Raw genomic sequence first — 26,804 nt, forward strand, 5'->3', positions numbered from 1 at the left:
GTCATGACAATCTGAAAAAAAAAAAACACCCAAACTGTAAGTCATTACATGTTCTTAAAGTAACTTAACACTAACACAAGATTTTAGATATGGTTATCCATAATCATATCTAATCAAGGACACAGTAAAAGATCAATCTTTTGTCTGTAGCCCTAGCATTTTAAAAAGAGAGAAGAAAAGGATGCACAATTTTAAAAACATCAAACAATATATCGGAATTTTTGAAATTGATACTAACCTTTGTAAATTCATTTTCCCTCATGGTCAAAAGGTGTCTTAACGTTATATCCCTTTCCTGTATAAAAGGAAAAAAAAGGCCATCTTTCCATATAATTAAAATAGTAGAAGGAGAAGTAGGCAAACGTTCCTAAGTTAGTTACTTGCTTCACTCTCAAGCAAATTCCAATTTTCTAGAGGGGACAGGATATATAGATATAGAATTATGCTATTGAGTAGACAGTAATGAGTATCATAATAACTATATTCACCTAAAAAGTATAAATATAGCTAGTTTTCCAGATTCAAATGATTACCATTCATATTTGCTTACAAGAAAAGCAGTTCTATAAAATTTAGCAGAAATTATGTTTTATGAATATTTTAAATTTCTGACTGTATCACATTAAACCATCATGTAGTTTTACTCAAGATTTCTCCAAATAGGGAGACATTTCAAGATTATACAATGAAGCACAACTCTGAAATATTTTAACAGAATGTGCACACTCCCAAGAGGAGTCTATCTTAAATAGTGCTTTACTGCTTCAGAATCCCTGCCTAGCTGATAACAACTGGCATGGACTCAAACCCTATAATGTATGCTTAAAACACCCAGACAGTGCTTGGCATATGATCTGATTTAACCTTCATGACAACCCTACACTAGGTATTATTATCCTTATGAAGAAAATTGAGATATTTAAGTCACACATTTCAGTGATTAAACATTAGAGCAAGAATCTGATACCAGGTGTGTTTGGTTTAAAATCATGCTCCTCCAATATTCTACTCAAGAAGATGAGCAACTACAGAAACAAACCAAGGGCTCAGGTGTATATGAAGGTTAGACAGTGGGTAAAAACTGTTTAATCTCAGATTCTAATTTATGTAAATTTCTAGAATAATACATTTTTGAAATGTTTTTCAGAAATTTAAAATCGGGATGTACTACAAATTATGGTGAAAAGTAAATTGGCAGTTATTCATAGACATGTTTATGAATTAATATCTAATGTTATATAACCAACAAATTAACATATATGCATAACTCACTGTAGGTTATATAAGATCTTACCTTTAGTAAATCTGTCATATGTTCAAGTCCAAGACCATGTAAAAATACCTCCAGATCTCCAAATGCTGTATATGAACTGTATACATTTATAGCAATGTCAATTTCAGAGCACAGTATAAATGCACAAATGATAAATATATATTTATATTGCAAGAGAATACGAATAATAATGAATTTATGTAGAATATATTTTCAATCTGCACACCAGACCTATGCTATATCAAAGGGATAAGTAAGGTTTTGTGATTGAAGATATATGAGGAGTATAACTCATCTTTCCCCAAAATGAAAATATATGCCAGTATGTACTCCTTGCAAAATTTCTGCACATAAAAATCTCCTCAGCCTGGTACAGTAGCATACACCTACATGTAGTCCCAGCTACTTGGGAGGCTGTGGCGGGAGAACTGCTTGAGCCCAGGTGTTTGAGGCAAAAACACCCACAAAAAACAAAAAACGAAAAAAAACCACACACCTCTTTAATTGCAATAAGTAAAATGTAGTAACTTTAAATGGGGTAAGGAGAGAATTATTTTTGGCCGTGTACTGAACAGCGGTGTTCTGGGGGGAAAAGTGTATCTTTAATTTTAGCTTATAAAATTAGAACTGTACTAAAAATAATTAGAAAACAAGGTGTTATACTGTTTGAACACTAATATAATTCCAGAACCTTTTAAAAATAGATTTTATTGTTGATCTCTTACTTAAAGTTTACATTTAAAGTTATTAGCATTAGTGTTAGTACATAAAAACGAATAAAAATTTTCTAAAATTCTGGAGAACACTAAAAACCCAGACATTTAAAAATGCTTGTAAACATTTAAAATATCATATATTTTAAATAATTCACCACATTTACTACAATAAAATATACACAAATTTTACTTATAGGTATTCTGTTGAACTAAAACATGCTATATTACCTAAAAATGTGATCTTTTTCTCTATCAGAATCTGTTGTCAATATTTTACAAATAGTGTCTTCTTTAGTTAGCTGTTGAAGTTTTCCTTCCAATGGATTTAAAGTAAAAGAAAGTAAGTTGAAGATCTGAAAAAAGTTAACATCATTCAAATATAATTAACATTGCATACTGTAACTTACACTTAAAAGAAACCGAACATATGATTATCTCATATCCAGAAAGGAAATTTTAGCAACTAAGTGGGACAGATGTTTCCCAATTTACTACCCTGACAACAACTTTAAAAAAAATGATATATCACAGTTGTATGTATTTTGGGGGGGTACATGCGATATTTTGATACACATATACAATGTATAATAAACAAATCAGGATAATTGGGATATCAAGTAAGTGCTTCCTTGACCTATAATAATCAGAAAAGAAAAAAGTACATCTAATTCAAAATAGTAATAATTAAAGGAAGACAGTAATTAATATTTTTGGTAAGATATATAGCAAAACTAAAAATTCCATTTGGATAAATGACTCAGATTAAATATTAAGATAGTACTTTAAAAACATTGCTAAGTGGGAAGAGAGTAATGAGCATGACTAAATGTATACAAATCCTAACTGAACACCTTAAAAAGATATGGTGAAATTCCTGAGTTTTAAAATCTAACCTCTTAGGAAGTCAAGGTTATATCGCGTAATCAGCCAAAATACAAGATCAAATCTCATTTCAATAAATGATTTATGATTCAAAATAACCTTTGATGTTCATAAACTTCTTATGTCAAGTTTGGTGTCATCTACTCTACATTTAACAATGTAATAACATAATTTTAAGTTTTTAAATTTTCAAAGTTTAGAAGAAAAATGGTAGATTCCTTTTTGAAGTTCTACAAGGCTGTAGTGATTACTGTTTACCCTGTAAAAATTCTGAAAATATTAGAATAATATTTGGAAAATGATAGCCATGTTTATCAGGGTGCTTAAAAGGTTAGAGGAAGTTACTTTATATGCAGTAAAAGTGGCATGGTTTGAAGATTACATGACAGAATCTTTGGAATTTTACATGCTTTCAAATTCAGGAACTCAGTGTTACAAACTCTTGAACTAAACAACTTAGTTTTATAATTGTACTATACTTGATCCTTGCTTAGAAGTTACAGACTTGTGGCTAAAGCTTTAATCTTCAGACCAAAAGTTTATATTGGTAAAGTAATTTAATGTATGGCAAGTATTTATTATTGAGTTTAACATCTGAATGACAGATTATACATCCAGGTATATTATCACTTTATCGTAAGCCCCGTCACACATATAAGAGTAAATGTTGCTTAAAGAATTTAATTTTTAATTGTTTAATACATTAATTAAACTTACAAAAGAATGTTTGAGTTACATGTTCAAACTGGCATTTTACTAGCTTTCACTAAATTACTTTTAAAATTTGGGACCAGTTTAAAATGTTTAAATAGTATATTACAATTTTATTCCTGGGCCCAGAATAAGATTTTATTACTCTTTCATAGAGCTTTTAAATTACTATATTATAAGTGCCTCTTGTTTTGTAGAAGATGAATACTCTAGCAAAATAAAGTTCTCATTACCTGGCTGGAGGAAAGATACATATTTAAACATTTAATAATTGCCAGATACACTATAATTACATTTTTAATTCTAACAAAATAATACAAACATTCTACAGATGATAATGTGATATGCCACAAAAAATAAGTTTAATAGGTACAGAAGGATACCTCATGATGTTTGTTTCTTTTTGCAATCTCACTTGGCATCTTTCCGTCTTTGGTTTGTAGCGTTTTATTAGCTCCAAGTTCAAGCAACTTCAAAACTATATTTTTATGACCCTGACGTGCTGCCCACGTTAAAGCCTGTAAGTAGGGGGAAAAAGAAGATTGTTTAAAGAGAAGGAGTGTATATGAGACAGACAGGAAAAGTTTTCAACAGTATTTATGACACAATAAAAAAGAGAACAGTTAATTAATGGAATGATGCAATCTCTTCATTTTACAATATAATGTAAATATATTTCCAAAGCTGTAATTGCAAAGCTGACTGCAAAGCTCATTGATTTTTTAAAACCAGTGTTTTATACAATTAACTGATGTTATGGAATAAAATTATTTATTTGCCAATCACTGAAGGGTTTTCTACAAAAAGAATTCTTATGTATATTTTAGAGCCCAGATTTTGCTGTGTGTTACAATTTTTTTTTTTTTTAATCAAGAGTAAGGACTACGAGAGTCAGTTAATTCCTCATTTCTATTTCTTTTCTTTTTTTTTTTGAGACGGAGTTTCGCTCTTGTTGCCCAGGCTGAAGTGCAGTGGTGCAATCCTGGCTCACTGCAACCTCTGCCTCTCGGGTTCAAGCGATTCTCTTGCCTCAGCCTCCTGAGTAGCTGGGATTAAAGGCACGTGCCACTATGCCCGGCTAATTTTTTGTAGTTTTTAGTAGAGACGGGGTTTCACCATGTTGGCCAGGCTGGTCTCAAATTCCTAACCTTAAGTGATCCGCCTGCCTTGGCCTCCCAAAGTGCAGGGATTACAGGTGTGAGCCACCATGCCCTTCTATTTCAACTGTTGCTTTTTTTCACCAGAGAGCAATTATATTCCAGGCCTTTTGTAATTATAACTTCTTAAAATTCTTTTTTCGTAGATTACTGATAATAACAGAAACAAAAAGAAACATTGTAAAAATGTTTCTCACAGTGTAACCATTCTCATCCTGGGTATTAACTTCTGCTCCATGAGCAACAAGGAGAGCAACAACCTGGGTGTGACCATCTCGAGCAGCATACATGATTGGGGTCATAAGTCGCCTAAGGAGGAGGAAGAAAGGAAACATTTGTGTTAATGCTGCTGTTAATCTCTCATTTTCATGAATTTAACCATACACAATACCACCAGTACTGCTTTGAAAACAAAAAGAATGAAAGCTTTTGCGAAATCAGGTGATTTAAAAATTCAATCTTCCTGCAAATAAGTACAAGTGAAAGAGATGACACTTTTAAAGTGCTGAATGCTTACACAGCACCCTCTAGTGAAGAAATGTATTAAAAAATACATGAAATAAGCCATGCTTTCTACTATGAAGTTTCACTAATATACATATTCATCTAGAAAATTATCAGAGTACCCACACTATGCTTATGCTAGGAATATAGTAATGAATGACACAAATAAGGTCCCTGCCCTCAAAGGATTTGCTAATACTAAATGCTTATTACATTTTATTTAGAGGATTGCTGAAACAAAAACGTAAATTTAAAAACTTTATTCCTTAATGTATTCTATTATGATTCTACTTTGGTCTGAGACTGAAAGAATTTTATTCTGACTGGGAGACTTACTATATATAATCAGAAAAGAGGTAAGTCCAATAGATTAACCAGCTTAATATTCTCCTAAGAGTACTTTCTGGGAGAGGATAGTGATTTGTCTGTAGTTTACCATTTCCCAAAATTAGAGATTCAATCCTTCTACTCCTGGAAGTTAGTCAGCTTCTGGGCCTGTTCCAAGGACACCAGATTTTATCAGCTCTACTTGGGCTGAACATAATAACATCATGGTCTGCTTTAAAGGAGGTATGAGACTCTGAGCCCAATTTTCCTGAGTTGTCCTCAAGATCTGATTTATACACAAAGAACTTTGGAAAAGAAAAATAAATAATTTCAGAGTTCCATGTTTTGATCTTACCAAGAAAAGTTTTTATTGGTTATTCACATTACATATACAACCTACAAATAGACTATTTCTCTGTAAGGTTTGTTAGCATAAGGTATACCCTGAAATCTGATCACTTCACACCTATGTCCTTATTAGCACAATTCATATATATCTGTTTCTTCTATTTCATGGTATATTATAATTTGAATGTTTTATGTGAAATTATATGCTAAGGCAGTTGTAAAACATTGCCTCCTCTACCTTGAATATCTCTTATGTAGTGGCTTCATTAGATAGACAATCTTTATGAAGTAAAGATTGAATTTCCTGGATAACTTAAGCAAACATAAAAAAATATATACAACTGGCCAGGTGTGGTGGCTCAGGCCTGTAATCTTACCACTTGGGGGACTGAGGCAGGTGGATTGCTTGAATCCAGGAGTTCGAGACCAGCCTGGGCAACAGAGGAAAGCCCTGCCTCTACCTCTACTTAAAATACAAAAAAAAAAAAAAAAAAAAAAAAAAAAAACAACAACAAAAAAAAAATTAGCTGGGTGTGGTTGTGCACAACTGTAATCCCAGCTACTTCAGATGTGGGAGAATCACCTGAGCCTGGGGGGGTCAAGGCTTCAGTGAGTCGAAATCGTGCCACTGCACTCCAGCCTAGGCAACCAGAGTGAGACCCTGTCTCAACAACAACAACAACAAAGCCACAAAAAACCCCTACATACACACACACGTGGCAACAACAAATTATTTGAATTAACTAACCATCCGAATTCAAATTCTTCATTACATCTAAATCCGAACTGTTGATGTCTCATCTCCACTGCACTTACCCCCATAATAACCCAAATCGGCTCCTCTCAGTCTTCCCTATTTCATACAGCCACCATTAACCACATTACTCAGGCTTAAGACTAGGCATAATTCATGACTCTTCTCTGTCATTCCAAGTACAAGTCACTGGCAGCTCCTATTAGCCCTACCTTCATAATCTGCTTCTGATCACTTCTCATCACCTCATTAGCCACTGCAGTCGTCTAAGACAACATCGTCTTTCTCTGACTTATATTACTGCCATAGTCTCATAACTGCTCTCCTCCATGCTTCCATTCTTGGCCACTTACAGTTTATTGTCTTTGAAAATGCCAAGATCTCCCCTTTGCAGGAACTGTGCAAGTGCTCTTCCCTGTCCCAGGACTTTCATATTGCTAACTCCTTATTCTTATACAGATCCTTATTATGAGAAGATCAATAAAATTTTCAAACCTCTAGCTAGACTGATTAAGCAAAAAAGAGAGAAGAAACAAGCTACTAGTATCAGTAACAAGAGAAGTAACATCAGTACAGATTATCCAGATTTTAGAAGTATGAGGAAGTATTATGAACAAATTTATGCCAATAAATTAGATGAAATGGATACATTTCTCAAAATACACAAACTACCACAGCTCACTCAAAAAGAAATAACCTGAATAGCCCTAGACTTATTTTTTAAAAACTTAATTAGTAATTATAAATTAAATTAAATTTTCCACAAAGAAAACAGCCGGCCAGATGGCTTCACTGGTGAATTCTACAAAACAGTTAATGAAAACAACATCAATTCTAAACAAACTCAACCAGTAAACTGAAGAGGAGAAGATGCTTCCCAACTCATTCTATGAAGCACAAATTACTCTTATACCAAAACCAGAGGGTGCCATTATAAGGAAAGAAAACTATAAACCAATAATCTTCACTGAAAATAAAAATGTTTTTAACAAATTTTAACAGAATCCAAAAACACATAAAAAGGTTAATACATCATGACTACAGGCAATTATCCTAGGAATGCAAGGCTGGTTTGATATTTGAAACATCAATCAATATAATGTACCATATTAACAAACTAAAAATGAAAAAAACCCTCAACAAATGCAGAATGAGTATTTTACAAAATCCAACATTTATTTCTAACAAAAACACTCAGCAACGTAGGAATAGATGAGAACTTCCTCAACCTGACAAAAGCATCTATGGAAAATTTACAGTTAACATCATATTTAATGGTGAAAGAGTACTTTCCCCCAACATCAGAAACAAGACAAGGATGTCTGCTCTCACATTTCTACCTAACATTGTTTTGGAAGTTCTAGCCAGTGGAATAAGACAAGGAAAAAAAGAAAAATGGTAGGCCTCCAGATGGGAAAAAAAGCAAAATTGTCTTTATTCACAGACAGCATGATGTATATAGAAAACCTGATGGACTCCACAAAAAAAGTACTAGAACTAATGAATTTGGCAAGGTTATCGCATTCAAGAGAAATATTTAAAAAATTAATTGTATTTCTTCATACCAGCAATGAACAACATGAAATGAAAATAAAACAATACAACTTATAGTAAAAATACAAAAGCCAGGAAATCTATTGCTGTTTATTAGAAATGCACCCAATATTTGCATATATGCATACATAAACACACGGTGATGGTGATGTACTTGAATATATCTGACTTACAGTTGTCTAAGTAACAATTTGGATCCAGAAGTCTTTTTTTTTTTTTTTTTTTTTTTAAGATTCAGGAGGTACACGTTAAGGTTGGTTAATGGGTATATTGTGTGTTGCTGAGGATGAGGTTTGGTCTTCTATTAATCCCACCACCCAAGTAGTGAACATAGTACCTAATAGGTAGCTTTTCAACCCTTGACCCCTCCTTGCCTCCTCCCTTTTGGATTCCCTAGTGTCTATTTTTAACTGAGCATCCCAGCCTCAAAATGCATTTTAAAACTTTTTTTCCTTTCTTGTTTTCAGCTTTGAAACATATTTTGAAATGCTTTGTTTCTACTTTTCCCACCAGGCACTTCAATGAACAGTGCTTGCTTATCTAATTATGTGCTTGCTCAGGTAATCCAGGGGCCAATTTTGAAACAAACCAGGCAGAGAGATACAGCTCCCACTTAGGGGTAGTTATGAACAGTTAGCCTACCACTACCAGGCCAAAGTCAGGATGAAGCAAACCAGACCTTTGGGACAGACAATTTCTCAAGATAACCATTGAAACAAGTCATGTAGACCTACACCCTTGGGCAACACTCCTGCATATTTCCCACATCTTTTCCATCTTAAACCCCTTTATTTAGCCCAAAAAGTTGGAATGGTCTTTTGAAGGCATGAGCCTGGCCATCCTCCAATTGCTAGCATTTGATAAATAAACTTACTTTCCTTTCACCACATCTCATTTCTCCTATTCTTGGTTTATGGGCAGCCAGCAGCTGGACTTGAGCAAGTTACCTATTGTTTTCATCTTTATATGCATGTGTACCCAATGGGTAGCTCCGACTGATAAGTGAGAACATGTGGTATTTGGTTTCCTTTTTTCTTTAGTTTTCTATTTCTACATTAATTCATTTAGGATAATGGCCTCCAGCTGCATGTGTGCTGCTGCAAAGGACATGGTTTCTTTTTTATGGCTGTATAGTATTCCATGGTCTATATGTGGCATATTTTCTTTATCCACTCTTGAGTTGATGGGCACATAGGCTGGTTCTATATCTTTGTAAGAGTGGGTTTTTTTTTTTTTTTTTGAGACAGGGTTGTACTGTCACACAGGCTGTAGTGCAGTGGTACAATCATGGCTCACCACAGCCTCAACCTCCCAAGCCCAAGCAATTCTTCCACCTTAGCCTTCCAGGTATCTGAGACCACAGGCATGTGTCACCACATCTGGCTAAATTTTTTATTTTTGTAGAGATGGAGCCTCTGTATGTTGTCCAGGCTGGTCTCGAACTCTTGGCCTCTAGCGAGCCTCCCAGCTAGGCCTCCCAAAGGGCTGGGATTATAGGCATGAGCCACCATGCTCAGCTGCTGTTGTGAATAGTGCTGTGATAAACATAATGAGTGCAGTGTCTTTTTGGTAGAATGGTTTATTTTCCTTTGGGTATAATATTCTCAGTAATGGGATGGCTGGGTCAACTGGTAATTCTAGTTTTAGTTCTTTGAGAAATCTCCAAACTGTTTTCCACAGTGGTTTAACTAATTTACATTCTGCCAGCAGTGTACATGTTTCCCTTATCTCTCACCAACATGTTATTTTTTGACTTTTAATTAATTTATTTTTTTGAGAAGAAGCCTCACTCTGTCACCTAGGCTGGAGTGCAGTGGCGCAATCTTGGCTCACTGCAACCTCTGCCTCCTGGGTTCAAGCGATTCTCCTGCCTCAGCCTCCCAAGTAGCTGGGATTACAGGCGCCTGCCACTGCACCTGGATAATTTTTGTATTTTTAGTAGACACTGGGTTTCACCATCTTGGCCAGGCTGGTCTTGACCTCCTAACTTTGGAATCCACCTGCCTTGGCCTCCCAAAGTGCTGGGATTACAGGTGTGAGCCACTGTGCCCGGCCTGACTTTTTAATAATAGCCATTCTGACGGGTGTGAGATGGTATCTCATTGTGGTTTTGATTTGCATCTCTGATGAGTAGTGATGTTGAGTACTTTTTCATGTTTCTTGACTGCTTGTATGTCTTTTTTTTTTTTTTTTGAGAAGTGACTGTTTATGTCCTTTGCCTACTTTTTAATGAGGTTATTTTTCTTATGGATTTAAGTTCCTTATAGAGCCTGGATATTCATTTAGTCCTTCGTTGGATGCATAGTTTGCAAATATTTTCTCCCATTCTGCTGATAGTTTCTTTTGCTGTGAAGAAGCTCTTTAGTTTAATTAGGCTCCACTTGTCAAATTTTGTTTTTGTTGCATTTGCTTTTGAGAACTTAGTCATAAGTTATTTGCATAGGCTAAGGTCCAGAAGAGCATTTTCTAGTTTTTCTTCTAGGATTTTTGTAGTTTGAAGTCTTGCATTTAAGTCTTTAATCCATCTTGAATTGATTTCTGCATATGGTAAGAGGTAGGGATCCAGTTTCATTCTTCTCCATATGGGTATACAGTTTTCCCAGTGCCATTTACTGAATAGGGTATCCTTTCCCCATTGTTTATTTTTGTTGACTTTGTTGAAGATCAGTTGGTTGTTGGTGTGGGTTCTCTATTCTGTTCCATTGGTCTACATGTCTATGTCTGTACCTGTACAATACTGTTTTGATTACTGCAGCCTTTTAGTATAGCTTAAAGTCAAGTAATGTGATGCCTTTGTTCTTTTTGCTTAGAATTGCTTTGGCTATTCAGGTTCTTTTTTGGTTTCATATTTTTTTTTCTTATTTTTTGAGACAGAGTCTCACTCTGTTGCCAGGCTGGAGTGCAGTGGCATGATCTCGGGTCAATGCAACGTCCGCCTCCTGGGTTGAAGTGATTTTCCTGCCTCAGCCTCCCGAGTAGCTGGGAGTACAGGCGTGCACCACCAGGCCCAGCAAATTTTTGTATTTTTAGTAGAGACAGAGTTTCACCATGTTGGTCAGGCTGGTCTCGAACTCCTGCCGTCAGGTGATCTGTCTGCCCTCTGCCTCCCAAAGTGCTGGGGTTACAGGCGTGAGCCACTGTGCCTGGCCTCATATGACTTTTAGAATAGTTTTTCCTAATTCTGTGAAAAATGACATTGGTCATTTGACAGGAATCACACTGAATCTGTAGATTGCTTTGGGCAGTACAGATATTTTAGTGATACTGCATGCAGTCTTCCAACCTGTGATCACGGAATTCTTTTTCATTTGTTTGTCATTTATAATTTCTTTCAGCAGTGCTTTTCAGTTCTCCTGTAGAGAGCTTTTACCTTCTTTTTACCTAGATGTATTCCTAGGTATTTTAATTATTTTATTTTTTGCAGTTCTTGTAAATGGAATTGCATTCTTGATTTGGTTCTTAGCTTGAACATTATTGGTATAGAGAAATGCTTCTGATTTTTGTGCATTGATTTAGTATCCCGAGACTCTACTAAAGTCATTTAACAGAGGTCTATGGAGTCTTCTGGGGGAAATCTTTAGGGTTTTCTAGGTATAGAATAATACAATAAGCAAAGGCATTTTTAAACATTAATAATACCATACTGTTCATACAATATTTTAATTTGCCAATAAATGAATTTAAAATTATTTTCCTCTGTGCTTTGTTTGAATCACACAAGTTCTGATATAAAGGCCTTGTATTGTCACTTTTACCAGTTCTATTTTAATTAATCCAGAAATTACCAGAAATTATTAAGATATATCTTTATTTATTTTTTTTTTGAGATGGAGTCTCACCCTGTCGCCCAGGCTGGAGTGCAGTGGCACAATCTCTGCTTACTGCAACCTCTGCCTCCCAGGTTCAAGCAATTCTCCTGCCTCAGCCTTCTGAGTAGCTGGAACTACAGGTGCATGCCACCACGCCTGGCTAATTTTTTTGTATTTTTAGTAGAGATGGATTTCACCACGCTGGCCAGGTTGGTCTCAAACTCCTGACCTCAGGTGATCCGCGCAGCTCAGTCTCCCAAAGTGCTGGAATTACAAGCATAAACAACTGTGCCTAGCCGGGTATCATAAAAAAAAAAAAAAAAATTCTTAAAAGACTTTCTTTGTGGTCTACAACATAACTTCTGTTGAAAATAATCCATGCATGTAAATTATGTTAAAGTCAGAATTCTAGGTAAATAGCAACTAGATACTCTTGTTGATTGTATTATTCTATATCTTTATTTTTTGTCTAATCTGTTTTTCTAAGAGATATACTAAAGTCTTCAAATATGATTATGGATTTTCCATTCCTTTTTTTAGTTCTACTGGTTTTTGTTCTGTGTATTTAAAAGCCATATATATTAAAAGTATCTTGTTAAATTGTTGCTTCTATCAATATCATTTTCTCTTTGGTCCCTTAAGTAATGTTTGCCTTGCATTTTATTTACTACCCTAGGGGTATTTTTTTTGTCTTGATATTTACCAGGTATAAATATTTGCTGAATAAATGGCATTTAAAAAATCATTTTATTTATTTTCCACTCTAATGTAATGTTTTATTTTTAGGTGTGACTTCACTGGATTTTGCTTTTAGCCAACATGAGAGTTACTATTACTTTAATAAGTGAATTTAACCGATTATATTACTTTTCTTAGTTATTAATATGGCTGGACTTATTTCTGACATTTTTGCACTTTCTGTTTATCATGCGTCCATAATAAATACATGTTTCCATGTCTCCTTGGACATGGAATCACCTTGTTAAATTGATCACGTTCCCTTAGTTTCACTCCCACCCACTCGATCTGAAAGCTTTTAATTTCATTATTTTCTTCAAGTACAGTACTTACTTTTAAGTCCTCTCCTCTCCAACACGCTTATCCTTACTATTCAACAAAGAGAAAAGTTAATAAATAACTATACATAGTTTCATGAGAAAAGAGATGTTTACTTTTATGTTGCTTCATTCTCTCTTCAGCTACTAGAACACCAAACTTATTATATGATGGAAATTTAATACAAATTTATCATAAATACTCTCCCCCACCCTGGCCCCCCCCCTTTTTAGGAGACAGGGTCTTGCTCTGTCACTTGGGCTACAGTGCAATGGCATCATCATAGCTCATTGCAGCCTTGACCTCCTGGGCTCAAGCCATCCTTCCACCTCAGCCTCCTGAGTAGCTAGGACTACAGGTGTGCACCACCATGCCTGGCTAATTTTTAAAATTTCTGTTGCCCAGGTTGGTCTCAAACTCCTGCGCTCAAGCAGTCCTCCTACCTTGGCCTCCCAAAGTACTGGGATTACAGTGGTGAGCCAAGCCTGGCCAAGATGGTCATTTCTTGATAGGAATTTTCTTGATACGTAAATAATCTCTTCTGTAGTTAACTTTTAGAATTTTTGCCTTCATTCTTAATGTTCTGAAGTTTATTGTGATGTGTCTACATATTTTAATTAAAAATATATATATTTATCTATTTGTATATAAATCTTTTATTCAGTGATTCTTTCAATCCTATCAATTTGTCTTCAGTTGGGAAACACTCTTGGTCTTTATTGCTTCAAATATAGTCTATCTTCAATTTTCTCCTTTAGAATTATTATTTGACAGATGTTAGGACTTCTGGAAAGGTTCTCCATGTCTCTACCTTTCCTTTATACTTTCCATTTCTTTAGCCCTTTGTGTTGTATTCTTGGAGATTTCCTCACCTCTATCTTCTAGTCCACTACTCAGCTCTTCAGATGAGTCCCATCTACTCTTCTACCTCTTCTACACAAATACTTAGTTTTAATATTCAATAGTTCCTTTTTTCATAATTCACTGTGCTTGTTTTTTCATTTATATTGTTATTTTGTGAAATCCCTCTTTTATTGTTCAGGAATAAAGGCCTTTTTAGATTCCTCTATTTTTCCCACTTTCTCTAGTTTAAGTCACTCTTTTGTTGAATTTGTTGTCCCTGTTTCATGACACCTAAATTCCTCAGACTTTGGTGATTTTTGGTTGTGCACCTACCTTCTGGTCTATGGCAAAGGCCCCCAAACACAGAACACAAGATAACCTTGTCTATCAGTAATGCAGATTTTAGGTATTGCTAGAGTTTCTCATCTGTTTCTTTCTTTGGCGAGTTACTCTTTTTCCATTCCAGATATAACTTTTTTGTTTCAAAAATAACTTTATCAAAATATTTTAATACCTTTATATCTAAAGCTTTCTGTGGAAGGGCAAGACTTTAGCATATTCTCAGTTTAAGAGCTTGAATTCATAAGCCTATTTTTCCAAAAATTCTTTTTTTGGTCATGTTTTTCTTCCAGAATTTTTAGAATAATTTCATCAAGTTAAAACAATCTGGCACTCTGAATACGATGTTTAATTCTATATATTTAGATTTTTAAAAATGTCTTTTTAAATACTGATTTATCCTAGTCAAGATGACAACCAACATCCAGCCAACATGACGTGTCTATTCAATCTTCTTTTATTTTACTTGGTGTAGTTTTACATTTTTCTTCATTTAGGTCTTTCACATTTTTAAATCAAATTGTAATCTCAAGCTTTTCGTTTCTTGTGAGTTGGAAACCAAATGAAGTTTGCACATTAGTTTTCTAAAAACTACTACACTTTATGATTGTTATTTCTGAGTTGACTATTTTCGGTTTACCAAGCATATATTAATATAATTTAAAAATTATGATTTTGTTCTCCTTTTCCTAATAAAGAAGATGTAATAGTTTAATTAGAGGCATAGTTCAATGGTTTACATCAGCAGTCAGCACATTTTTTCTGTAAAGGGCAAGACAGTAAATATTTTGGGCTTTGTGATGCATACAGGGATTTGTCACAACCACTCAACTCTGCTGTTGTATCATGAACATAGCCATAGACAATACATAAACAAATGAGCACAGCTGTGTTCCAGTGAAACTTAAGAGGTCTGCCAACCTCTGATTTAGAATGTTAAGCTGTGGAGTCAGAATGCCTAGGTCAAATCTAGCCTTCAACATTTACTGGCTTAGACAAGTTTCTTAAACTCTCACTGTCTCAGTTTCTACAACTTTATATGAGCATAAAATAGTTTCTATATTTGTGACACCTATTTGTGTCAGTATCACAATCTGTGATGAGATAATATTCAGTAACAAAGAACAGTACCATGCACAAAGTAAATTCTCAGTCATTAATAGGTATTTTTATTATTAACTACATCTTGTATTTTTCTTGCATAACTGAATTGCCTTACAGTTCCCAAAACAATGGTAAAACTAAAAGTGCTTATAACAAGCATCCTTGCCTTGTTGCTGACATTAATGCAAATGCTGCTAATGCTTCTCCATTAAACATGTAATTTGTTTACTCTTCAGATATATGTTTGTGAAATTAAGGAGCTACTCATCTAATCAAAATTTACTAAGGTTATAAAAATCAGAGATTTTTAACTTTTATAAAATATCTTTCTGGCATCTATTATAATGATAACCACCTTTAAAATCTTCTGACCTATTTATGTAATCGTTTCCCTAATATTGAACCATTTTTGTTTAGTTGACATGAATCAATTTGATCACAGTGTATTATTCATTTACTTTGCTGATAACATTAAATTTGCTAATACTTCATTAAGTGTTAACCACTTACACATTTGTGTATCCATGTTCATAACTAAGATTGATTTATAAGATTTCTTTAAGTGGATCTTTTTTAAATTGGATTTCAGAATCAGTGTTATGTTTGCTTGATAAACAAGAAATGAAAGGCTTTTTTTCCCCTTAGGTTTTGATAGTATTAATGTAATCTATTCCTTGGAAGTTTAAAATAAGTAACCTATTAAAATCTCTGAGCCTAACACTTTTTTTGGAAGTTATCTTTCTGACATTTTTTCTCCAAAAATGCATTCAAAATCAAAACATAAAAAATTTTAAAGCATAAACAAAAGCCAAACTAGAAATAGCATCTACATGTATTAAAATAATTAAATTAAAAACAAAATTATTTAATTTAATAAAATAATTAAAAGACCTAAAAGAATTAAAAAATACCTACCAGACATGGTGGCACACACCTATAGTCCAACTTCTTGGGATGCTGAGGCAGGAGGATCTCTTGAGCCCAGGAGTTCAAAACCAGCCTGGGCAACATAGTGAGACTCTGTCTCCAAACAAACCAAACCAAACCGAACCGAACAGAACCGAACCGAACAGAACCAAACCAAACCGAACCGAACCGAACCAAACCAAACCGAACCGAACCGAACCAAACCAAACCAAACCAAACCAAACGCAATAAAAAACCAAAGTAAAAGATCCAATATACAAAAGATTCTTCTTAATCAGTAAGAAACATGTGAACCACCAAACAGCAAAACTACAAAGTACACAGGCAATTAGTAGACAAAGAAATACAAACAACAACTTACAAAAATGTGCAAGACTAATCAATTGAGTATTATTAAAAAGCATGCAAACTAAAACGAGGCGTCATTACTTGCAAATCAAACTGTAAAGCTGAGAACACAAAAAATATCTAGTGCTGTCACTATGTATGTCCTCTCAAGTACTGTTGGAGATAGTGTAAAGGTTTTCAATTTTTTCAGAAGATGATTTGGTATCACCTATTGAGGCAGGAGAATAGGGTCTGAAGGCAGGGAATTTAAGGCCAATTCGTGCTAATTTCCTGAAGCTGGAGGAAAACACTTGGGTCTGAAGGCAGAGAACATAAGGCCAATTCATGCTAACTTCCTAAAGCTGGATCAAAAGAAAAATCCCCATCTCTCCACAGCCTAGTAACAAAGGATCAGAGGCTACTCCCTCTATAAGCCTCTCCATTCCACTAAGTCTCAGATGGAAAGGGAAAGTGCCACGGATTGGCCGTGGGCCAAGCGTGGGCTATCCCTTTATCTGCACAGGACACCAGTCCACTCTGGCCTCTGGTTGGCTACAGGCGAACTCATCTCAGCTATTAATCGGCCACAGGCCAAATCCTTCATTCACATAGTGGGTAGCCAATAGAGACCTCAAAAAGGGTACTTAAACCCCAGAAAACCTTGTGAGCAGGGCCCCTGAACCACAAATGATGTATTGTCGTTTCTCTGTACTAAAGGTAAAATGGTTGGTCTTCATGTCATATTTTTATATGCAGTTCAGTATTATCTGATCTTTTTTAATCTGCTTAAAACACTCCCATCCTATGGAGTGTTATCTCGCTTCAATATATCCCTACTTTCGCTGTTTTGTCGTACCTTTCTTACTTTGTGCATTTTACTCAACTCTGTTCAACATGCCAAGAACCTGGACGTCTCACGCTCAAGGCCTACCTTCCCATAACACTATCACAATTCTAAATACACATCTACCTTTGTCTCAGCAACTCCACTTTAGGAATGTGTTCTATCAAAAAATCTATTCAAATTGCCAAAGATGTTCACTGTAGTATTTTTTTGTGAAACTAAAAACATGGAAACAATCCAAGTGTTCTTCAATGAAATACTGGATTAAGGTATCACATCCATACAGTGGAATATTGTACAGCCACTATAAAGACAGAAGTATCTCTATACATACTGGCAGGTATAGTGCTGATGAAACACTGTTTAGTTGCTCTTGCAATAATCTTTTAACTGGATTTCTTGATTCCAATTTATCCTCAATCTGCTGTCAGAATAACCTTAGTATGTTCATTCTTCTTATTCAATAGCTTTCATGATAAAATTCATATCTCTCAGTAGGATTACACGTTATTATCTAGCCTCTGCCAAAGTGGGTCAATTCTGACCCACTTTCTACTTTAATATCTCATGAGCTGGTTAAAATATTTCTAGATACACTATTTACAACTGCCTAAATGAAACAGGCTCTTTCATCCTTCTCCACTTACACATGCACCTACCTCTAAACTGAATATTCATTTTTACGATCTTCAGTTGGCTAACTCCTACTTATCCTTCAAAACAAAGTTTGAGGCTGGGCGCAGTGGCTCAAACCTGTAATATCAGCATTTTGGGAGGTCAAGGCAGGAGGATCATTTGAGCCCAGGAGTTTGAGACCAGACTGGGCAACATAGTGAGACTCTGTCTTTACAAAAAATTTAAAAAATTAGCCAGGCATGGTGGTATGCACCTGTAGTCCAACCTCCTTAGGAGGCTGAGGCAGGAGGATGGCCTGAGCCCAGGAGGTCGAGGCTGCAGTGAGCCAGGATCACACCATTGCACTCCACCCTGGGCGCAGAGCAAGACTGTGTCTCAAAACTGAACGAAGCTGAAACTAAATGCTAAAAAAATACAAAACAAAACAAAACCCCCAAAAACCAAACAATAAAAAACAACTAAGTTTGAGGAACGAACCTCTCGGAAGGTTTCACTTGTCATCTGCATCTCAGTTAAGTTTTCCCAGTTTTTGTTCCTAGAGACACTTTCTACTACCTCTAATCTTCCTATATTGTAAATGCCTATAGCCTTGGAATCTCTTCTGTACTGTCAAATTCTTGAGGCAAGGACTGGATCTTTCATCTCCTAACTCTTAACGTTTAGCATGTATTAATTGTGTAACAGAAACCAATTTTAAAAACCAATGACATTAAGTGATTTTTTTTCTTCATCTACCAGGCTTCCTCAAAATTTTTTATAGTCAAGAGTTGGCTACATGTAAAGTGTCCAGAACAGGCGAATCTATAGAGTTATAAACTAGATTAGTGGTTGCTAAGGGGTGGGGGTTGGGAGGTTTGGGTGGGAATCAATGACAGCCAATGCATATTAAGTTTCTTTTGGGAATGATAAAATTGTTCCAAAATTAGATAATGGTGATGGTTTCAGAATGCCGTAAATATATTTCAACCATCGAATTCTACACTTTAAGCTTTACAATATGTAACTGTATTTTAATAAAACTTAAAAAAATAAGAGTTGGTTAAAAAGAATAAAGTTTACGTACATTATGTAACCATAATTAAACTTTATTTCTGGATGATACAGAACCCTTTTGTTAGTCTCAATTTCTGGCTATTTCATTTCAATAAAATTTCCACTAGAGGGCATTCAAAGAAAAGCAGAAAGCAAAACTCAATCTGACAGAAAAATAATATATTTTCACAGTGATGTATTTGTCACTTCTCTGTACTAAGGGTAAAATGGTTGGTCTTCATGTCATATTTTTGCATATAGTTCGGTGTTATCTGATCTTTTTAATCTGCTTAAAACAGTCTATACTTGAGAGATTAATGAAACAACTATGATAAAGGAAATTTTGACAATGATAAAATGCTAGGAATTACATATCCATTTCCAGCTATCAGAAGAGTTTTGTTAGCTCAAACCTCCCACTGAAAAAGACTGTAAAAGCTGATAAAATACAAATATGCCTGGAGACACAGTAGAAAAACTAAGGCTGCCAGAACGGGAGAAGCCAGGCTTCTGGAGAGAAAAGCAGCATTTGGTGAATTGAGTTTTATATCCTCTTCCACTTTTTCCCTTTAGACACTTGCCAATTAGCATTGGCAAATGCTAATGGGTAGCATTAGCAGAAAGCAGTACCTTTAGACCTTCTTATGGTGATGGGGAACTCCAACACAAAAACTGGAGTTCAGGTCTACTAAAGCACTGAGAACTTCAAGAATCAAGAATCTGGAAAAGGGGGAGTAACAGAGAGGTGACCCTGCAGAGAAGTGATCTTCTCTTGGACTTCTGCCTTCAAAGTATTTTCAGGGGCTGAAGAAGACTACAACCACCAAGCTAAAACTAGATGCTAAGAGGGCTTTGAGCATTCCCACAAAGAGCAGAGGAAATAAAAATTGTCATTCATGATCCTCAAAGGGAGAGTGGCTCAGATAAACACCCCAAGTTTGAATTGAGACTGTGGAAAATATGGGAAATAACTGATCCTGAAATCCAGCCTTGAACTATCTTAATCCCTGATTTAATTGAGGTGATCTGCCCTTATTCCAACTATCAATCAGAAGAAAATTAAATATTTTCTGGAAGCAAACAGACCTGTACCAAAGTTTTATATAATATCCAGCATTCAACCAAAAGTTACCAGGCATCGTAAGTTGTATAACTAAGAAACAAGATTAATGAAATCAAAAAGCTAACAGATGGGTTTAATAGTAGATTAGCTACAGAAGATAGACCAAAAGAAAATACCCAGTGTGAATATGGAGAAGAGAAGGGAAGAAAAGAGTGTTAAGAAACAAATGGGATATAGATGCAATGGTTTAAATCTCAATTGGAGAGGAGAGAGAATGAAGAAAAAGCAGTATCTTAAGACATACTGCCTGAAAAATTTCCCAAACTAATGAAATACATCAAACAACAGATTTAAGAATTCCTGTGGGACAAAAACAAAACCCCACTATACGTAGGGATATCATAGCAAAGCTGTTTTTTTTTTTTAAAAAAAAAAGACCAACAGAAAATATTAAAAACAAGCAGAGGATAAAATCTAATACCTTCAAAGAATCAACAGTAAGAGTAACAGCTGACTTTTGTTGTGCTGGACCCCTACTGGCTCCAATAGGGATGGCACTGTGTTTAAGGGGTTGAAGGAGAGACCCAGAATCAACAAATGAGACATAGAGTTTACTGAGAACTTACAGGGCAGTCCATGAGTGACAGGCTGGACAGGAAAATTGCTACCATTTGTAAAAAGCATTTATGTTACATAGCATTTTTACTTTGTAATTTCCACCTAGCAACCTTCACCTAGCAACCTCCACTTAACCCCAAACAAAGGGTCTCTAATCCCCTGTACAGCCTGCATTCCAAGAAATGGGCCAGGGGTTCAGATGTCCTTCATAGATAAGGAGTGAATCTTCGGGTTGGCCACTCCCGGATTCCTTAGCTTGGAAGCTCGAACACAAACACACATTCTACTTAGACCATATGGCCATTCTTAGTGTTTGCTGGAGTTACTGCTGTAAAGTGCATCTGCCATACACTCCATCTCAGCATATTCTTGAATGGCCCTCATATTTTTATCATGTTTTTTTTGTGTGTGATTTTTGGGGGCCAGGTATGTGGAAGAGCAGTATGTGCAGCCAAATGCTGTGGCAGCAATACAAACTATAACAAAAGAGAATAACGAACGCAATAGAAATCATACTGTACTGAAGGTTTTTCTAAGCACTTGAGAGTTGATTAAACCAGGCTCAGTGACCTCAATCAAAGACTGTCCTTCAGTTGTCAAACAGGTGACAGGGCTGAGCACCAAATGGAACTCTGCACTTAAGGAACTATTGATGTGCTCCCTTTGTTTGGAGCCTAATGTTGCAAGTATGTATGCTATTTGGCCACATCTGTCTCCGGGAATTCCCAGACTTTGGTTTCCGGAAGGTATCCTTTAACCAAACTGCTATGGGATACTGAGTGCATACCAGCACTGGGAGCCCCTTTGTCATGTTGTCATGTTGTAAGAGATGATATTTAGCATTGAGTTGTTGCTCCATGATGATATATTTAGCTTCAACCCCCTTCCATAGTTGGGACTAGAACCCCGATGGCACACCCCTCAGGGTAACTGGCTATGTCCAATTCACAAGGTTGTCCCTGTACTAGAGTTTCCAGAATTTTATTTGTTTCATTATGACTTTAGTTTGTTTAAAGGCCTCATCTTTCTCTGTGGACCAGTTCCAGTGAGCCCCCATCTTGACTAAGTGGTATAGGGCCTGAGAAGTTGGGCCAAATGGGGAATAAAAGGACTAATACCCTATAAAGCTTAAGAAGGTCTGCAACTGCTTTGGTGTGGTAGGATGCGGGTAGTCCTACACCTTATCTATAATGGCAGAAAGAACGACTTGACTTTAGTCTTACCCAACCAGATGACACTGAATATTTGATAAGCCTGGACCCTTAACTGTCTGTGCTGCCCATACTCCATTTGCCAAGCGAGACGGCAAGGTAGGGACTAGCAACCTCCATTACTAACCCAAAGGTGGGGCTGCAGTTTGTAAGGTAGAAAAAGACTTAGTTAGCATGATATCATCAATTTAATAGAAAACGTACCCTCTCCAGGGTAGTCCATCGATTGACAATTGATGTCTGTGGTCATTAGACCCTCACAGATAGTGGGGCTATGTAAATATCCTTGGGGCAAGATGGTAAAGGCCCATTGTTCTCCTTTCTAGGTGAATGTAAATTGGTCTTGTCTTTGGGGCAATGGGGATGCTGAAGAAGGCTTGGTTAAATTAATAAGAAAACGTTACATGCCAAGCACCTGTCCTATTTTCATCAGAAAGGAAGTGATATTTTAATTTCTGGTAATGTAGTGTTATTTTCCAAGTCCTGTCAGGTTTTTGCACAGGCCATACAGGGTTGTTTTGTGGGCTGTGCACTACTGGCCTTATAATGCCCACCTGGGCTAACTCCTTAATAGTTCGTGTGATTTTATCATGCCCCCACTCCCCACTCACAAGTGGTATTGCTTGCTTCAGCACTACTATTTGCTATGGGGCTGGGCAACTGTATTGGTGTCCATTTTGTGTTACCGTGATTATGTTTTGTCATCCTAACTCTCAGTTGGAATTTTTTGGCAGTCTGGAGGGTCAAGCCTGACAAGATACCCATTCCCAAGATGTATTTTGGGATAGGAGCTATATATACTAAATAAGGTCATCGTGACAGTCTTCCAACTTGTAATACTAGTTCAACTTTTATACCTCATTCCCCATCGCCCTTTACTATCTATTGCTGTTACAGGCCCTTGGAACTGATAGGCGTTACCATACATGAGTGCATTTGGCTCCAGTATCCACTATAGCAGGGGTCCCCAACCCCCGGGCAGCAGACTGGCACTGGTCTGTGGCCTGTTAGCAACTGAGCCGCAGAGCAGGAGGTGAGTGGCAGGTGAGCGAGCATTACCATCTGAGCTCCACCTCCTGTCAGATCAGTGGTGGCATTAGATTCTCATAGGAGTACGAACCCTATTGTAAACTGCGCATGCAAGAGATCTACATTGCATGCTCCTGATGAGAATCTAACGCCTGACGATCTGAGGTGGAACAGTTTCATCCCGAAACATCCCCCCACCCCTTAGGAAAAACTGTCTTCCACAAAACTGGTCCCTGGTGCCAAAAAAGGTGAGGGACCACTGCACTAGAGCAAGCACAGTCCGTTTATTTTTAGGTGACCTATATATAGTTTTACGTGAGGCCTCTGGTCCCTGGCCATCATTGTTTTTATTGGGATTCTGAGGCCTTGGCCTTTATCTTAGGCTAAAGGGGTTAGTGCCTGCCATCTCTCTGTGGGAGGGCTGGTGGGCTGAGCCTGAGGCTCCTTAGTGAAGTGCTGTTCCGGCTTGAGATTTTATTACAGTCTAACCAAAACAGTATTAGGCTTTTTGTCTTTTTTTTTTTTTTTTCAGTAGGTATTCCTGCCATTAACAGGTTGCCTACATCTATCGGCAAATCACTCTGACAAGCCCCTTGACTGTTTCCTTTTTTTTTTTTTTTTGGCTCCTTTGTCTTTCATCCAGCACTGCATACCTCTTACTTATGCAGTTTTTCTGTTTCCCTTAAGTCAGTGGCCACTTGGGCTGCCCAGGATACTGGCTGCCATATTAGGGTGCTTAAGACGGAAACCGGCATCCTATATCACTACTTAGGTCTGTCAATTGCAGAATTATCTCTTTTATTCTGGCAGTAACCAATTCACTGTTGGGATCGTGATGATTTTTAGCATAAATATTAATAGCATGTTTCAGCCCCAACTCCCAGAGGACGTCATGCAACTTGTTCATAGTCTGCCATTGCAAAGGAGATGTGGAGATGTCTCCCTCATTTGGCCAGGGCCCCTTGAAGCCCACAACCACTCAGCTAAGGAGGGGGATGGTCTCATCCCCATTATTGGTGCCATAGAAATGCTGCCTCAGGACAAGGTGCTTTGTGATGGATGCCATTTTATTCATCTCAAATCTAGAGAGTATAGTATTCTCTTCCCCTACATCCCATGGACAGAGAAACCACCCTATGATTGACTCTCTCCCCTTCTGTTTGAACCTATTTCCCAGTTCCACGGTGGTATAATCCCACATTGTGGTGTGCTGCCCTCTTTCAGGCAGGGCAAGTCTTGAGGGGCTTCCTTTTGTGGGGTCCACTTTCACCTTGGTGGTGGCCAATGTACATGCAGACAGTATGGGAACCTCTATGGACTCATCCCAGTCCTCTTCCTCCTTCCCACTAGAGCTCTCCATGGGGTCCCAGGACTTAGCGTTCCAGGATGATTTATTCATGACAGCCCTAACTTGTCGGCCTGACAGTTGATGACTCTTCAAATGAGTTATGTGGCAAGCCAGAGTGTCCATTCTGTCATTCTGTTTGCATAGGCAGAACAGTTAGGTCTCCAACATTTTAGTCTGAGCTAACTAAGCATTTCTTTCTAATCACAGCTCGTCTTGTAACTGATGCACCCTTGCCTGTGCAGTGCAGTGCCGTGGCTCCTCAACACACAGGAGCTGCCAATGAACTATGGCTGTCATAGCTTGGGCATGTGACTTTCACTTAGTTGGATCTACCCCTTGCACCAGCTCTTCCAAACCTTTTGGTGTTATGAGGGCATCCCCATACTCATGCAGTGGGCCTCATCCATCAAGGATAGCAGTCATTGGGCCCTACATAGATGTGGATGGCCATCCCAGCGTTTCCCTTGTGGATTTCCTTTTCCCTGATCGCATCGTCTTGGTGCTCACAGGATTCTTTCCAACTTCCTGGCTGGATTGCCAATTGTTGTGTGGGACCTCTACTGACTCAAATAGGGATAGCACCATGTTTGAAAGGCTGAAGAGAAAACCCCAAGCCAGTGAACGAGCCATAGGGTTTATTAAAGACATACATAAGGTGGTCCTGGAGCAATGGGCTGATTAGGAAAACTGCAACTATTTCTAAAAAGTGTACAAGTTACATAGCATTTTTACATATCAATCTCCACCTAGCAACCTCCATTTAACCCAAAACAAAGGGTCTCAATCCCCTGTATGGCCTGTATTCCAAGGAATGGGCCAGAGGTTCAGATGCCCTTCTTAGATAAGAAGTGAATCTCTAGGTCGGTTACTCCCAGATTCTTTAGCTCAGAACTCCAAACACATACTCTCCTTAGACCATAGGTTCATTATAAGAGTATGCTTGAGTTAATGCTGTCGGGCATACAAGCTTTCAGTAAAAATAAGAGACAACAAAATGATAGCTTTAAAGTACCAAAAGAAAGTAACGCTAACCTAGAATTCTATACCCAGTGAAAATAACTTTCAAAAATGAAAAGCAAAATAAAAATACATTCAAAATAAAAATGCCTTGAAACAAAAACACAGTCACCAGCAGATGTATTTAAAAAAGGTTTTCAGAAGGAAATTGATCCCTGATTAAATCCCTGTTTAAAATATAAAAATAGAGGATGGAATGAAGAGAGCCATAAAGGATGAGTATGTGGGTAAATCCAAATAAAAGTTGGTAATAATAACATAATTGATAGCAATACTAAAATGCTAATAATAAATTGTGAGGTTTAAATAGAGATAGATTTCTATAATCCCAGCACTTTGGGAGGCCAAGGCGGGCAGATCACCTAAGCCTGGCAGTTCAAGACCAGCCTGACCAACATGGTGAAACCCCGTCTCTACTAAAAATACACAATTAGCCAGGTGTGGTGGTGCATGCCTATAATCCCAGCAACTTGGGAGGTTGAGGTAGGAGAATCTCTTGAACCCGGGAGGCGGAGGTTGTGGTGAGCCAAGATTGCGCCACTGCACTCCAGCCCGGGCAACAAAGAGCGAAACTCCATCTCAAAAAAAAAAAAAAAAAAAGAGATAGATTTAAAACATATGACAACAATAGCACAAATACAGGGGTGGAATGGGCACAACTGAGGTTAAAATATTCTAAGATTCCTGCATTGTCCAGGAATTGTTAAAAGTACTAATTTGGAGTAGACTCTACTAAGTAAAGAATGTATGTTATAATCTCTAGGGTAGCCACTCAAAGAATAATAAAAGAATGAATAACTATAGCAAGATAGAAAATGGAATAATAAAAAATAATGTTTGATTAATCAAAAAATAATCAGAATTGGGAAAAAAGGGCACTGACTAATGAAACACTGATCAGTGTGCACATTAAAGGCAGGTAGACTAAATACTTCAATGAAAAGAAAACTACTGTCAATCAATCTGGATTAAAAAAGGAGAACTATATATTACTTACTTTAAATAAAAGCACATAGAAAGGCTGAAAGCAAAAATATGGAAAAACACTATACACATGCTCAAGAAAGCTGATATACCTACACCAATATTAGATTAAGTATATTATAATGAAGTAAGAATTACTACATACAAACGGGTACACTTCATAAAAGTAAAAGGTCAATGCATTAGGGATATGGTAGGCTTAAAAGATGTAAGGAAAAGTTGACCAAAATGCAAATCTCAGTAACTGATAGAACACGGAAGTAAAAAAAAAAAAAAAAATCAGGACAGTAGTCCCTCCTGCTTTATCCATGGGGGATACGCTCCAATACCCCCAGTGGATGCCTGAGGCCACAGATAGTAGTGAACCCTTTAAATACTATGTTTTTTTCCT

General features: G+C 36.8%; 1 protein-coding gene across 2 annotated transcripts in view; it reads right to left on the reverse strand.

Moving 5' to 3' along the window:
• Positions 1 to 26,804, reverse strand: part of ASZ1 (ankyrin repeat, SAM and basic leucine zipper domain containing 1) — a 64,210-nt gene that overhangs the window by 17,777 nt on the left and 19,629 nt on the right. For both annotated transcript variants that reach the window (XM_058435698.1, XM_032753504.2), the window contains 5 exons: positions 4,937 to 5,048; positions 3,966 to 4,100; positions 2,218 to 2,342; positions 1,295 to 1,370; positions 239 to 295 (listed from right to left, as the gene is read on the reverse strand). In XM_058435698.1, coding sequence (XP_058291681.1) covers positions 239 to 295; positions 1,295 to 1,370; positions 2,218 to 2,342; positions 3,966 to 4,100; positions 4,937 to 5,048 — 505 coding nt within the window. The remainder of the gene's footprint in view (positions 1 to 238; positions 296 to 1,294; positions 1,371 to 2,217; positions 2,343 to 3,965; positions 4,101 to 4,936; positions 5,049 to 26,804) is intronic.

Source organism: Hylobates moloch, unplaced genomic scaffold (assembly GCF_009828535.3).
Source record: "Hylobates moloch isolate HMO894 unplaced genomic scaffold, HMol_V3 SCAFFOLD_1, whole genome shotgun sequence".
Lineage (NCBI taxonomy): Eukaryota > Metazoa > Chordata > Mammalia > Primates > Hylobatidae > Hylobates > Hylobates moloch.